The 13,354-nt window shown below is 31.3% G+C and overlaps 2 protein-coding genes across 2 annotated transcripts; both read left to right on the top strand.

The window, feature by feature from the left end:
• Positions 1-1,900: 1,900 nt before the first annotated feature.
• LOC114188693 (DEAD-box ATP-dependent RNA helicase 28) lies at positions 1,901-10,053 on the top strand. The gene is made up of 19 exons (XM_028077291.1): positions 1,901-2,290; positions 2,970-3,149; positions 3,369-3,437; positions 3,538-3,644; positions 4,132-4,210; positions 4,883-5,056; positions 5,183-5,331; positions 5,658-5,753; positions 5,963-6,065; positions 6,250-6,312; positions 6,526-6,587; positions 6,748-6,844; positions 7,303-7,421; positions 7,520-7,562; positions 7,791-7,892; positions 8,637-8,738; positions 8,870-8,956; positions 9,065-9,339; positions 9,585-10,053. The coding sequence occupies exons 1-19, from the start codon at positions 1,955-1,957 to the stop codon at positions 9,598-9,600; spliced, it is 2,259 nt and encodes a 752-aa protein (XP_027933092.1). The 5' UTR covers positions 1,901-1,954; the 3' UTR covers positions 9,601-10,053.
• Positions 10,054-11,748: 1,695 nt separating this feature from the next.
• Positions 11,749-12,162, top strand: LOC114188470 (uncharacterized mitochondrial protein AtMg00810-like). Its single transcript, XM_028077042.1, has one exon. The coding sequence runs from the start codon at positions 11,749-11,751 to the stop codon at positions 12,160-12,162; it is 414 nt and encodes a 137-aa protein (XP_027932843.1).
• The last annotated feature ends 1,192 nt before the right edge of the window (positions 12,163-13,354 follow it).

The following is a 13,354-nucleotide window of genomic DNA, read 5'->3' as shown; positions in this document are numbered from 1 at the left end:
TAGTTTGAGCCTATTTAAAGAACCTTCAGTCTGAGCTAACTCGAGTGAACCTTTGACTTGAACCAACTCGATTGAACCTTTAGCCTAAGTTGAATCAACTTGACCTTTATGAGTGAAGTAAGGGTGAAAGTGAAATCTCAAATTTCTTATATCTTTTAGGATTATTGAAATTCTTGTATTTTATTCCTTTAATTACATTCCAAAATTTCTTAAATTATAATTTCTTTCTAATTAATTTATTTAAACAATTATTTTTAATTTTAAAATTTTAAACTATTTAAATAAATGGATTAATTTTCTGAATCACCTTATTGAAAAACATTATATTCTTAAATAAAAAAAAACTCAGTGACAAATAGGAATGGCAGCGAGGCGGGACGGGGACGAGTTTCACTATCCCATACCCATCCCCGCAGAAAAAAATTCATCCTCGTCCTTATACCCAAATCCAACGGGTATCAAACTTTTGTCACATCCCCATCGGGTAACAGGTATAATCTCGTACTCATATTCATACCTGTTTTCTTACTACTTAATATTAATTTTAATTCATTTTTATAAAATAATAAAAATTACGGTAAAAAAATAATATTATCAAATATTCAATATCAGGAGGATGATTGTTTATTCGATGTCAAATACTTTGAAATAAGTTATAATTGTTTACATTTTAGATTAAAATACCAAATAAAATTTCATGTGAACCAAAACATTTATTAAATTTGCAAACATTAGTTGATAATTTTTTTAAAAAAAATATAAAAGAAAAACAAATATTCAAATTAAAATATATTTTAAATGTTTGTTTATTTCAATATTTTAAATTCTAATGAATTTTTTTATACACTAATAAAAGTTATAATACATCACTTGATCAAAATAACGTAAAGAACAAATAATAAACATAATAATAAAATTTTAACATAGATTTTGTATCTTTTGAACTTCGTTGCATGGTGATAAAAAATATTCATGGTAATTACATTAAATTTTTATATTGTAGTAAATAAAAGTTATTTATATAATTATAGTGAAAAAATTACAGTATGATTGATAATAAGTTAGAAAATAAAAAATAATTAGATAAATATATCGAAATAGTATTCTACATTATGAAAATAAACAACAAATAAGATAAAAAATATATTAGAGATGCGAATGAGTTTCATGACAAATCAAATAATTAGAAGAAAATGGAAAATATATATATATATATATATATATATATATATATATATATATGATTATTTAATTAATTGTAAATATTTTAATAATTTAAAATTGGAGATATGGCGGGGATATGTACATCCCCATACCCAATTAAAAAAGTCGGGGATTCTCCATACCCAATTAAAAAAGTCGGGGATTCTCCATACCTTTACTCAGTCAATGCGGAGATTTTTCATCAAAACGGAGACGAATTTGGATAATACCCAAAAAACAAATTTATTTGTCATATCTAGTGACGAATTTAGCAGAAAAATATATTAATACTTAATTTCATACAATAGAATTATAATTCGTCGTTCCCATTGAAGATAAAAATGCATAACTAACAATTAAATTTCTAAGTTTACTCCATTATTGAAAATTCGAAAATTATACTTATTAGGTTTAAATTAATAATTTTACCACTACAAAAAAAAGATCTCAAATAATTTAAATTTTACTTTTAAAATTTTGTTTCATAATATTTTTTTTTTACTATTTCAAAAGAGTATAATTTTAATTTTAGACTGTGATTTGTAAACTTTGAAATAGGTCCTCAAAGTATTTTTTGTAAATTTGTAAGGATTTTAAAAGGTTATTTAGGCGATTTCACTTCACAGCAATGGGTTGAAAAATGTTTGATCTGACCCGGCCCATTATCGCTCCTTTGCATTGTTTAAATTACAACTACACAACGAAGAACCCTTCTAAAAACCTGCGGCAAAATCAAACCAAACAAGCAACCATGTCCCCCAGCTTCGTCTTCGAACCTCCCAGCGACGAAGAAATCGAACATTCCGAACGAGAAGAGGAAGAAGAAGACGAAGAAGAACCAGAAGAAGCTGAGTCAGGATCAGATTCTGACTCAGAAGAAGAGGGACTGCACAAAGAAGCGCGGGTTTCGAAGAAGAAAACGCAGTCTCCATGGGACTTCGCCAAATACACGGAATCAGTGGCTGAGGAACACGCTCGCAAGAGCACAACCTCGGTGGACGAGAAAATCTCCAAAGCTCTCCGGCAACGTTCCACGCCGCTCGTTGCTGAGCTTGACCACAGCTCCGAGTCTGAACTTGATGAACAAGTAATTATTGGGTTTTCTTTGTGTGCGTGTGTGTGTGCATTCGTGTACCCTTCTGGGTTTTTCTCTGACGTGATGAGAAAAGTGTTTTTTTTTTTGTTGGGGGGAGGATTGAGAAGAAGTGCTTCACTGTTTCAGAAGTTGGTTTTATTTGGGATGGGAAACTAATTATTGGGTTTTCGTTTTTATATGTGTGTGCGCATTCGTATACCCTTATGGGTTTTTACACTTATACGATAAGAAACAAAGTTTTTTTTTTTTTGTTTTGTCGGGGAGGATTGTGAAGAAGTGCTTCACTGTTTCAGAAGTTGGTTTTATTAGGGATTGGAAACTAATTATTGGGTCTTCGTTTCTTTTTGTGGCCGTATACCCTTTTGCATATACCATTGAATTTTTGGTTATTGGGAAGGATCGTAGAAGTGTTCCTCTGTTTTCAGAAGATGGCTTTATTTGGGATTTGGATGTTTTCTGTTTCATTTTTTTGTTGTTTTTTTTGGGCGAATTGAGTAAGGGGTCTGTCGGGCTTGTTTCAGTCACAGGGGTTGAAAAATAGTGCTTGTTTGTTTAAAAACTTGATTATTTAGTTATTTAGTTTGTTTAGAAAGATCTTATAAGTGCTCATTTGTTTCAATAGTAGTGCTAGAATTGATTTTGTCTTTTTAAATTCGTTGCTTTTGGTTAGGAAGATTATAAACCGGATGAAGAAGACGAAGAGGAGGGTTATGGCAATGATAGCAAGTCCTTTTTTGCTCCTTCTGATGGAACCTCTTTCAACGCTGATTCCTTCCTGCAGCTTAATTTGTCTCGTCCTTTGCTCCGGGCTTGTGAGGCCCTGGGGTATGCTAAACCAACGCCAATTCAGGTTTCTATTTTTGGCTTTATTGATTTTTATTTTAATTCTTAGCATTAATGGCTGCTTAGTTATATGCTATTTAGGATAGATTACCTTCAATATATTGCTTATCTTTATCTTTTTGGTCTTAGCATTACTGGAATTAGTTGTGTTCTATCTTCATGCTATTTAGGCCGATTGTGCAGACAATTTGACTTTGTTTTTGGGCGTTTTGAATTTTGATGACAGGCAGCATGTATTCCATTGGCATTGTCTGGTCGTGATATATGTGGTAGTGCCATTACTGGGTCAGGAAAGGTATCCTCTCTGTTACTTTCTTTAGATGTTTTTAAATTTGTGACATCTTGCTTCAGTGTTCCTGATATTGTTCATATCCTGCTCATGTGTTTCCATGCAGACAGCTGCATTTGCACTACCTACGCTAGAGAGGTTGTTGTTCCGTCCAAAACGCATGCGTGCAATAAGGGTCCTCATTCTTACTCCAACCAGAGAATTGGCCGTCCAGTAAGTGTTACAATTGTACGGATTTTTAGTTTAGGATTATATTTATTTTGTAAAAATATTCCAAATATACCATTCTAGTAAAGAAACTGGCCTATGGATACTAAAATATATTATGAATGTTTATTTTCTTTGACCATGTATGATGTGGGACGACTAGTATATATGGCTTTGCGCGCCTGTTCTTCGTTGTCACTAGTGCAAAAGCTTGAACTAAAGAGTATATAGATGATTCAGTTTATGGTTTCATTGGATGGATATAGTTTTTGAAACATTTATTGCTTTTTTAATGCATTTAAATTAATGCATCAAATTCAGATTAGGCTCCATTTAATCAATGATTTGTACATGTATGTGTGTGTGTGTGTGTGTATATATATATTATTCATATATTTAATTGTGAAAAAATTAAGCACATCCAGTACTCTTTTTATGGTGATTCATGTTAATTGCTTTTCAAATATACTTATTTCTAATTTTTCTTTGATAGAGTTCACAGTATGATAGAGAAGCTTGCTCAGTTTACTGATATACGGTGTTGCCTGGTTGTTGGGGGTCTGTCAACAAAGGTTTGATCACTATTTCAACTTCCTGAAAACTTAATTTGCAAGATTTGCTGGTGGTTCAGAATAGAATTATGTGCCTTTTATGATGCTTTCTGTATGCAGTCAGCTGTTTTGGTTTTGTCCACGATAATCATTTTCTTTTTGCCTTCTGCCTTTTATACAACCTGATATTTTTTCGGTTTTGTATAGTACGTTTCCTGTTTGTTTAACAGTTGATACATAGTAATGAATTCTTGAGTTTCAAAACATGATTTTTTCTTTCGTACTATCAGTCAATTTAAGTTTGACATGTTTGTACACTATATATGATATGATATCTATTTGTTGATGATATGAATTGCTTTAAGAAGGAATTTTGTAAAAGTGACCTTTTCTAATGACTAATTAGATTAATGAGCCTTTTGAAGAAATATTTCAAGCTAATAAACTAGGAGAATATGAAGGATTGATATTGATAAACAAAAACCATTGGTTTCTTTCATAATCAGTGGCATGTCTTATTTTTTTACCAAATTTTAAAGAATGTCATGTGGTTAGGTGTTCTTTTTATGAATGAGTGGATGCAATGTGACTTTTATAGCTATAAAATTTTTCTACTTTTGTCTAGTTGATTGGGGGGACAAAGATTGTCTCATTTGCTATTTGTGTTTTAAAAGCGGTATTTTCCCATCCTAGGTGCAAGAGGTTGCTTTGAGAACAATGCCAGACATTGTTGTGGCTACTCCAGGACGAATGATTGACCATTTACGCAATGCTATGTCTGTTGATTTGGATGATCTTGCTGTTCTCATCCTTGATGAGGCAGATCGTCTTTTGGAGCTTGGGTTTAGTGCTGAAATTCAAGAACTTGTGAGTTTTAATGTCCATTTATTTAAGTCAAGAACCATTACAGTTAAAAAATATGCTGTTTTATAATTTTTATGATTTCAATTTTTAGAATAAAGAAGAGTTAAAAGTGTGTTTAATGTTGAACAGGTTCGCTTGTGTCCCAAAAAAAGGCAGACTATGCTGTTTTCAGCAACGATGACTGAGGAGGTTGATGAACTTATTAAACTTTCCCTGTCAAAGCCCTTGCGTCTTTCTGCTGACCCATCTACGAAACGGCCAGCAACCTTGACTGAGGAGTAATTTCTTAATATCTCATTATTACTTCTAATCTCATTATCACTTATCACCTACTTCTGTTCTGTATGCTTTGATAGTCAGCTGTATGTCGTATTATAGTGATAAATAAGAGGTTATTGTGGAAGCAAAAAAATCAATAAGTAATACTTCCTCAATGTTCTTTTGTTGTAAGCAAATCTTTTAATGGAATGGACATTGAATGGTGTTTTGAACTTTAAAAGCATATTAAGAAGAGTATATTTCATGCTTGTTTAAAGTATTTCACAAGGTTTTGGCATCAATTAAAATCTTTTGAGCTCTGTTAACTATTTTTTTCCTTTTCCAGAGTTGTTAGAATACGAAGAATGCGGGAAGTAAACCAGGAAGCTGTTCTTCTTGCAATGTGCTCAAAAACTTTTACTGCCAAAGTCATCATCTTCAGGTTTCATTTATCATTTCCTATGCTTGTTGATGTAGGATTTGATTCTATATAACTGGTTATGAATTGTCTTATATTGCTATTCAATGAACTGATTGTCAACAAGTAGGGGGTTGATTTTACTACGACTCCAGTGTTCATACTATTATACGTCTAATCTAACAGTTGGTCTTCATTTGCACTGCTTTACGAGTATTCTTTCCTTTCTGCAGTGGAACAAAGCAAGCAGCACATAGATTAAAGATTATATTTGGATTAGCTGGCTTAAAAGCTGCTGAGCTTCATGGAAATCTTACTCAAGCCCAGCGTCTGGAAGTATGTTGTTAATAATTGATGGGTGTATCGTTTGTATTTTTTTCTTTGGTTTATTTTGTAGTTAGCTATCACATTTTTGGGATATTAAACTTGATGATGTTCATTTGGGTTTCATATGTTTTTGTTTCTGTTGAAATTAGTTGTGATTGTGACAAGATTTACTCCCTTCTGATTGTCTATTTAGGCTTTGGAACAGTTTAGGAAGCAGCAAGTGGATTTTTTGGTTGCAACAGATGTGGCTGCCCGTGTATGAGTCTATTCTTAATGTTCCTTCTTCTTTACCCTCTTTGAATATTATTTTATTAATTGTATTGTTAAATCAAACACCCCTTTTTATCTTGTAAAACTGTGGTCACTCGAGGTGATCATACAATTACTAAATATGTAGCTCTTTAGCTTCTTTTGTCATTTTGGAATTTGGATATAAATCTGACATTGTTGCCTATGCTTTTATTTGTAGGGCCTTGACATTATCGGTGTTCAAACAGTTATCAACTTTGCATGTCCACGTGATCTTACTAGGTATAGTCTATGATCCATATTTTTGTTAACTGGTAACTTTACTTGACATTTTGCTGCTTTGCTATGTATATGGGAACATATTTGTTGATCTCACCTTAAACATTATCTCATTCTCTCCTTGGTCATCCTGATAACTTCAATAATTCTATTATCCCCGAAGCTATGTTCATCGTGTTGGTCGAACTGCAAGAGCTGGAAGAGAAGGATATGCTGTCACTTTTGTGACTGACAATGATCGATCACTTTTAAAAGCTATTGTGAGTATCGTTTTAAGAATTGCTCCATTTTTTCATATTTCTTTGCACAATTTTCCTTATTTTTAAGATAAAAAATGTTGCATGAGCTGATCTGTATTTTGGGTCCCTGTCCCTTTTTGTAATTTACACATTCTGCCAACGTATGTTAATTATTTTTCCCAACGAGTTATTCAAGTTTGACATTTCATCGGAAAGTTTCTACATCAAACATTTTAATTACATCTTGTACAGAGAAATATCTCATTCACTGTGTATGTACTAATTTTAGTTTTTATTTGGTCCGGATTATATACCTTTACTAATTAATCATTTCACTAAAATATATGCCTGAAGAAAACCCAGATATTTTTATTGTTTTTCTGTTAAGGAATAGAATACACAAATGGAATAAAATCTAGTTATGCTTTAAATGAGCCATTTATAATTAGTCCTGTACCTGTTGATTTTCAATTAATTAGGCCAAGAGGGCTGGTTCAAAGTTGAGAAGCCGCATTGTTGCTGAGCAATCTATACTTAAGTGGTCTCATATTATTGAGCAAATGGAGGATCAAATTGATGAAGTACTTCGAGAAGAGAGGTTTTGATTGTATATTATTTTATTTTTAAGGCTTCATCCTTTATCTTTAACTTCCATTTTACTAGTATTTTACTGTATTTATATTTCTATTTATTCAGTGAAGAAAGAGCTCTAAGGAAAGCTGAAATGGAGGCCACAAAGGTATTGATCAGTTATCCTACTTTACTTGCCTCTAATATTGGCATGCCTTGGATAACTAAAAATGTAATCATGTCTATGTCATTTCCAGAGTAACATCACTTAGAAAATTGTATTATCTTAATTTGATTATATTACATTCCCTGACTTCGGAACCAGTATGATGATTTTCATTTCTCATCATTAACATTTCCCCTTTACTAAAAGTATGCCCTTATATGACATTGGCAGGCCGAAAACATGATTGAACATAAGGAAGAGATCTTTTCCCGTCCCAAAAGAACATGGTTTGTCACAGAGAAGGAGAAAAAACTTGCTGCCAAAGCAGCTAAGGTAGAATATCTTATCTTCCTGAAATAATCTCTCAAATTACTGGCATTAATTTACCATCTTAGGATGGATTGATTGAGCGTTATAAGTCAGAATAATAAAAGCAATCTGGATAGTTCACAATATATATTTATGCATGTCTGGATTAAGCTTATTCTGAAGAAATATCCATCTCCCATTTTCAGCTTCTCAAGGAAATCTTTTGGAAAATGGTTGTTATTTCTTCTAAAAGAATAGCTAAATGAAACGTGCAATTAGTCTTATATTAATTAATAATTACATTGGCTCAATCTTAATTACTCAAATATAAGATTGCTCCTAATTGATTCTACCATATACACGTGTGCTTCATTTCCGGTAAATATCCAGCGAGATATTTTAATGATTATTGTTGAGAAGAGAGAAGCTGGAAATACATATAATGAGTTCCATGTGTGTAGTGTACACACACACATGGATTAATAATAAGGAATATAATCAATAGTTAATACAGATAATTATTTACCAAGATATTTTCCTATCTGATATGGTCAAATCATATCACATTTTCCTATTTAATGGAATCAAGTCACATCTTAACAATTATAATGCATGTGAACAACGGGGACTCTTTCCTTTATATTTTAGCAGTGAAGGTTAGATGCCAGTCAAACTAATTATTGAATGGAAAGTTCTTTTTATTTAAATTTCTCTTTCTTGAGTGAAATATTTCCAATGGTTTATAAGAAATACAATAATTGTGATCAGGCATCCTCCCTAGAGAAGAACAAGAGTTCTGGGAAAGAGGTAATGAGCGCCGAACAAGCCGAAGACCTCAGAATGAAAGAAAAGAGGAAGCGAGAGCGAGAGGTAACAGAGTTTCCCAGTTTTGTAATGTCCATGTAATTTTGTTTTTATATACGTATAAAATGTAAGTAGGCTTGCATGTATATGCATTACTATTGCTATGTGTTTACTTGATGAATATTTCTTTGGTGTAGAAACATTTGCCTAGAAAGAAGCGCAGAAAGTTAGAAGCAGCTAGAGAGATGTTGGAGGATGAAGAGGAGGATGGTAACCAAGTAGAGGTATGCATTCCTTCTCCTTCCTATTGACATTCTTCATGCATGAAGCCTGAAATATACTCTTTGTTGTTCATCTTGTTGCACTTAAAATAAATGCATATGTGATTGCAGGCCAAGGGAACCAATAAAAAAGAAAAGGGTGGATTGTCACTTGTTGATCTTGCTTACCGAAGGGCGAAAGCAGTGAAGGCTGTTAAGAAGGCAGTAGATTCTGGCAAGATTGTGAAGAAGAGTCAGAAGAAATCTAGCAATGTTCCCAGAAAAACTCCTTCAAGGACAGAAGAGATGAGGGATCTATTCCAGACTGACATGAAGGATAAAAAGCCAAAAAGAAGAGGTGTTGGAGGAGGAAAGAAGGCAAAAAGTTCATTCAAAAGCAAGTCAAGGTATGAAAATTGTCTCATTTCTGAAACCAGGAACTCTGAGCTTTTAACATCTATCAAATCATTGATCTCATTGATTCGTGATTCGTTCTATTTGCTTCTAAAGTTGGATTGTTCATTGTTTTCATTTTCATTTTCTTTGGTTCATTACTTTTGCAGTGATTAGATATTTGTTTGCCCCTTTTATTATAATTCTGTAGTTTGTTCAATGCCAATAAATGAACTCTCAATTCAAATTCCCTTTTCAGGTACAAGCGCAAGTAGTTTGTGAAGCTGATAATCCTTGTCATAAACTTGTGCATGGAAGGACCATAGAAACCTGCAATGTGTCCTTATTACTAACCAGACACGTATTCAAATGCTTATACCATATATCTATTCCCATCATTGGAGGTGTGAATTTCAACTGATGCATTTGGGTGGCCATTGATGAGTGGTGACTGGTGTGTAAAACCTCTCTTGTGGGGTTATGGTAGCTCTAACTAGTACTACCAATACTGCTTTTTTGGTAATTGTATCACTAGTTTTTTGTTCTCATTCCAAATGGACAGCATAATTTATAGCTGTCCAATTTTGTAAAACTAGCATCAGATTGAGTTTTAAATGTTTGCCCATAGAATTAATTTCCAGAGAAACTCTTGAATCTTGTTACTTCTGCTGTACTTCTGTTAAGGCACCATTTATGCAATATAAGAGCATGTTGGGGTTGGATGATCATTTCATTGTAAATGCTAAAATTCTCCTGAGCTGCTCACTGTTGACCCTCTGCTGTCAGTGGCTATTCACTCTGAAAGAATTAAGTTAGATGTTAGACTTATGCTTATTATTTAAGCACTAGACAGGTATAAAACTAAAAATATAAAAGTTTAATTTGGTAGAATGGATCATATGATGATGTCTAAATAATTCAGGGTTTAATTAGTAATTTAATCTTTATAATTAAATTTTTGATTTATTTTTGTTTTTACTCAATTGAGTTTTTTCTTATTAAAAAAAAATCAATGTGATCTTTTTCATACGTCACTTAAAAGATTTGGCGTGTTTAAAATCTGAATTTATAATTTGAAAGTGTTATATATTAAAAGTAGAGTGAGGGGTTTTAAGATAGAAGATAATATAGATTTTGATAAGCATCATACTCATATCTTGAAATGTACCTTAATGATAATTTAACATAAGGACATTGAATTAAAAAAAAAAAATAGAGACTCGGCTAAATATATAAGGTAGGTTCTAATTGGATTGAAAAACTGAAAGACAAGATTTAACTCAACTCAATTAAGCTTAATCGATTTTAGGATTATTTCTTCCCGCAATTTCATACTTTCTTGTAGCATCTTCACTGTTTGAAAAAAAAAATGTAACATGTTGAAAATGTTATTTTTTGAATCAGGCTTTTTGAAAATGTTGAAAGAATCTTTTGAGTTTATGTTAGCCATTTTGTAAGGTTGATAAGTTTAAATTACACTATTTGGAAAAATACACTCTTGTTATAAATTCTTAAATAGTTGATCAAAAACATATTTTTTATTTACTTTAGTTATTCTAGAACGTCTTTCTTTTATTTTTCTTTTGCACTTTTAGCTTTGTTTTCAACTATAATGTATGTTTCATCTTTATTAAATCAGAAACTAATTATCTATTTAGAGGAAAAAAAATAGCTAGAACAATGGAGACAAACCAATTTCTCTTTAATGTGAATTCGATTGAATTCGTTTTTGGCACCGATGAACAAATTTGGAATTAAAAAGAAAACATCATTACGAATTCTTTTTTATTTCTGCGATTTTTTATTCTCTTAGAAGAAGAATTAACCTAGTTAACAAATTACCTGATATTTTTAGCAATCTCGTAAGAGTATACTGATATTTGAAATCTTAGTTCTGCCAACAGTTTGAAATCCTGTTAGTGTTAACTGTTTAAATTTCCATCATGTCAACAATCAACTTTAAATATAAAAGACAAGAATTTTAGATTTTTTGTATTTATAATTTGTGTATAAGATTTATAAAAGGAAGAAAGGACAAATATCAAACAATGTAAATGGCAAAGCGTAAAAAATTAAGATTAATAAGTCATTACAATTTTATTTGTTTTAAATAAGAAAAAATAGACATAATAAAAAATTAAATAACATTCTTCTAATGTGGTGTTTGATGTTGATTATTTGTTTCTTCATTACAAACACTTTTTTTACCATATACCTAACATAAAAAATAATGATAATTGGTAACTTTTCAAATAATAATATAAAACAGGTATTAATTAAATCAAAATTTAAATATTACCAATGATGCATGACATATAGTAAAATCACAGGATAACTCTTCTTGATAATTTTGTACCATATGTATGCCAAAGTTCGGAAGAGATGTGATGTTTGTTGTCCTCTATGTTGTTAACCTTATCTTCATGGGAAATAATGCCCGGTTCATTGAAGGGTTTAAAGAAGTGATGAAAAAGGAGTTTGAAATGTCTGACTTGGATCTTGTTAAATATTTCCTTGGTTTGGAAATTGTTCAAGGAGAGGAAGACATCTTTGTATCTCAGGAAAATTATGCTAAGGAGGTTTTGATGAAGTTTAAGATGACAATTTGCAGCCTGGTTTCCACCCTTATGGAACCTAGTACAAAACTTTCTAAGTATGTAGATGGAGACCGAGTTGATGCAAGAAAATACCGGAGTCTGATTAGAAGTCTTAGATATCTTACAAATACAAGACCAAATTTAAAGCTAAGTGTTGGAATAACAAGTTGGTATATGGAGGAGCTGAGATATACTCATTGGAAGGCATTAAAGATAATTGTAAGATATGTGAAGGAATAATGTCACTTGGCCTAATGTATACTAGGACGAATAATTATTGACCAATTCGCTTCTTAGACAACGACTGGTGTGAAGATGTTGATGATCGGAAAAGTACGTATGAATATGTATTCTTTTTTAGAAACACAATTGTTTTTTAACTCAAAGAGTAAAGAAACATGGCTTATGATCCCATCGCACTCAATAGTCCCACATCGCTTAGAAGTTGAGGCCTAAGGTAGTTTAAATAATCCTTTCTTCTTCCATCTATCAAGGTGTTTTTTAAGGATAAAACCGTGATGAAATTTCATGTTATAAAGCAAACAATACTTTGGAATTGCAGTGATCATTCGAAAAGTGAAATAAGCAAAAGTATTTAAACTTTAATATTTGAAGAAGTTTAAAAAATTGTATTTTCCTTTGTTTAAAATACTGTATTTGAAATAATTTAAAAAACTGTGTTTTCCTTTTGTTTAAAATAAGATTTTTTTATTGAAATTAAAAATGTAAAAAATAAAATTAATTTCAATATTTAGGTGGAATAATTTGATATATAAATTTTAAAAATTATTTTAAAATGTATATATAAATCGTAATTAAACTTAATTACTAATTTAGTTTTATTTTGAGGAGGTACACCATTGTTTCATTTTATAAGAAAATGGGATTTAAGTAAGTTTAAAAATTTCAAATATAAAAATTAATTTGAATACAAAAACAATGACTTAATTAGATTGTTTTAATAAAGTTGGAATTTAATTAAATAAAAAAGTATAAGGGGACCGGGATTTTATCAAATTAGTATTACCTATCCAAGTATAGTTGTTAGAAATTCAATAGGGATTGAGTTCTACATTGAATATAAATAAAAAGGTCGAATAACATACCAGTCATATACTCACTACAGGAAATAATTATAGATTTACTCATAAGCTTGTATCAGAGATTTGCGTTTTTGTGAGTATTTCTCATTTCTTTGTATAACACGTTTCTCCTTTTCTTGTCTTATTGCAAGAAAGGACGGAGGTTTGCTTTAAAAACACTTGAAAATGATGTTAAATGAAATCTTGAATGTGTTATTTAATGAATAATATTATAATCTTTTAATATGTATTTGAGAGTGGACCTGAAGTAAGTAGCTAACTGTTTTGTTATGTGATTAGTGTGATACCAACTAATAATATTAGCAGAGCAAAAGGTTCATATGTATGTA

This window comes from Vigna unguiculata, chromosome 6, assembly GCF_004118075.2.
Source record: "Vigna unguiculata cultivar IT97K-499-35 chromosome 6, ASM411807v1, whole genome shotgun sequence".
NCBI lineage: Eukaryota > Viridiplantae > Streptophyta > Magnoliopsida > Fabales > Fabaceae > Vigna > Vigna unguiculata.
The sequence above is the reverse complement of the archived record's forward strand: the minus strand, read 5'-3'. Positions and strand labels throughout refer to the sequence as shown.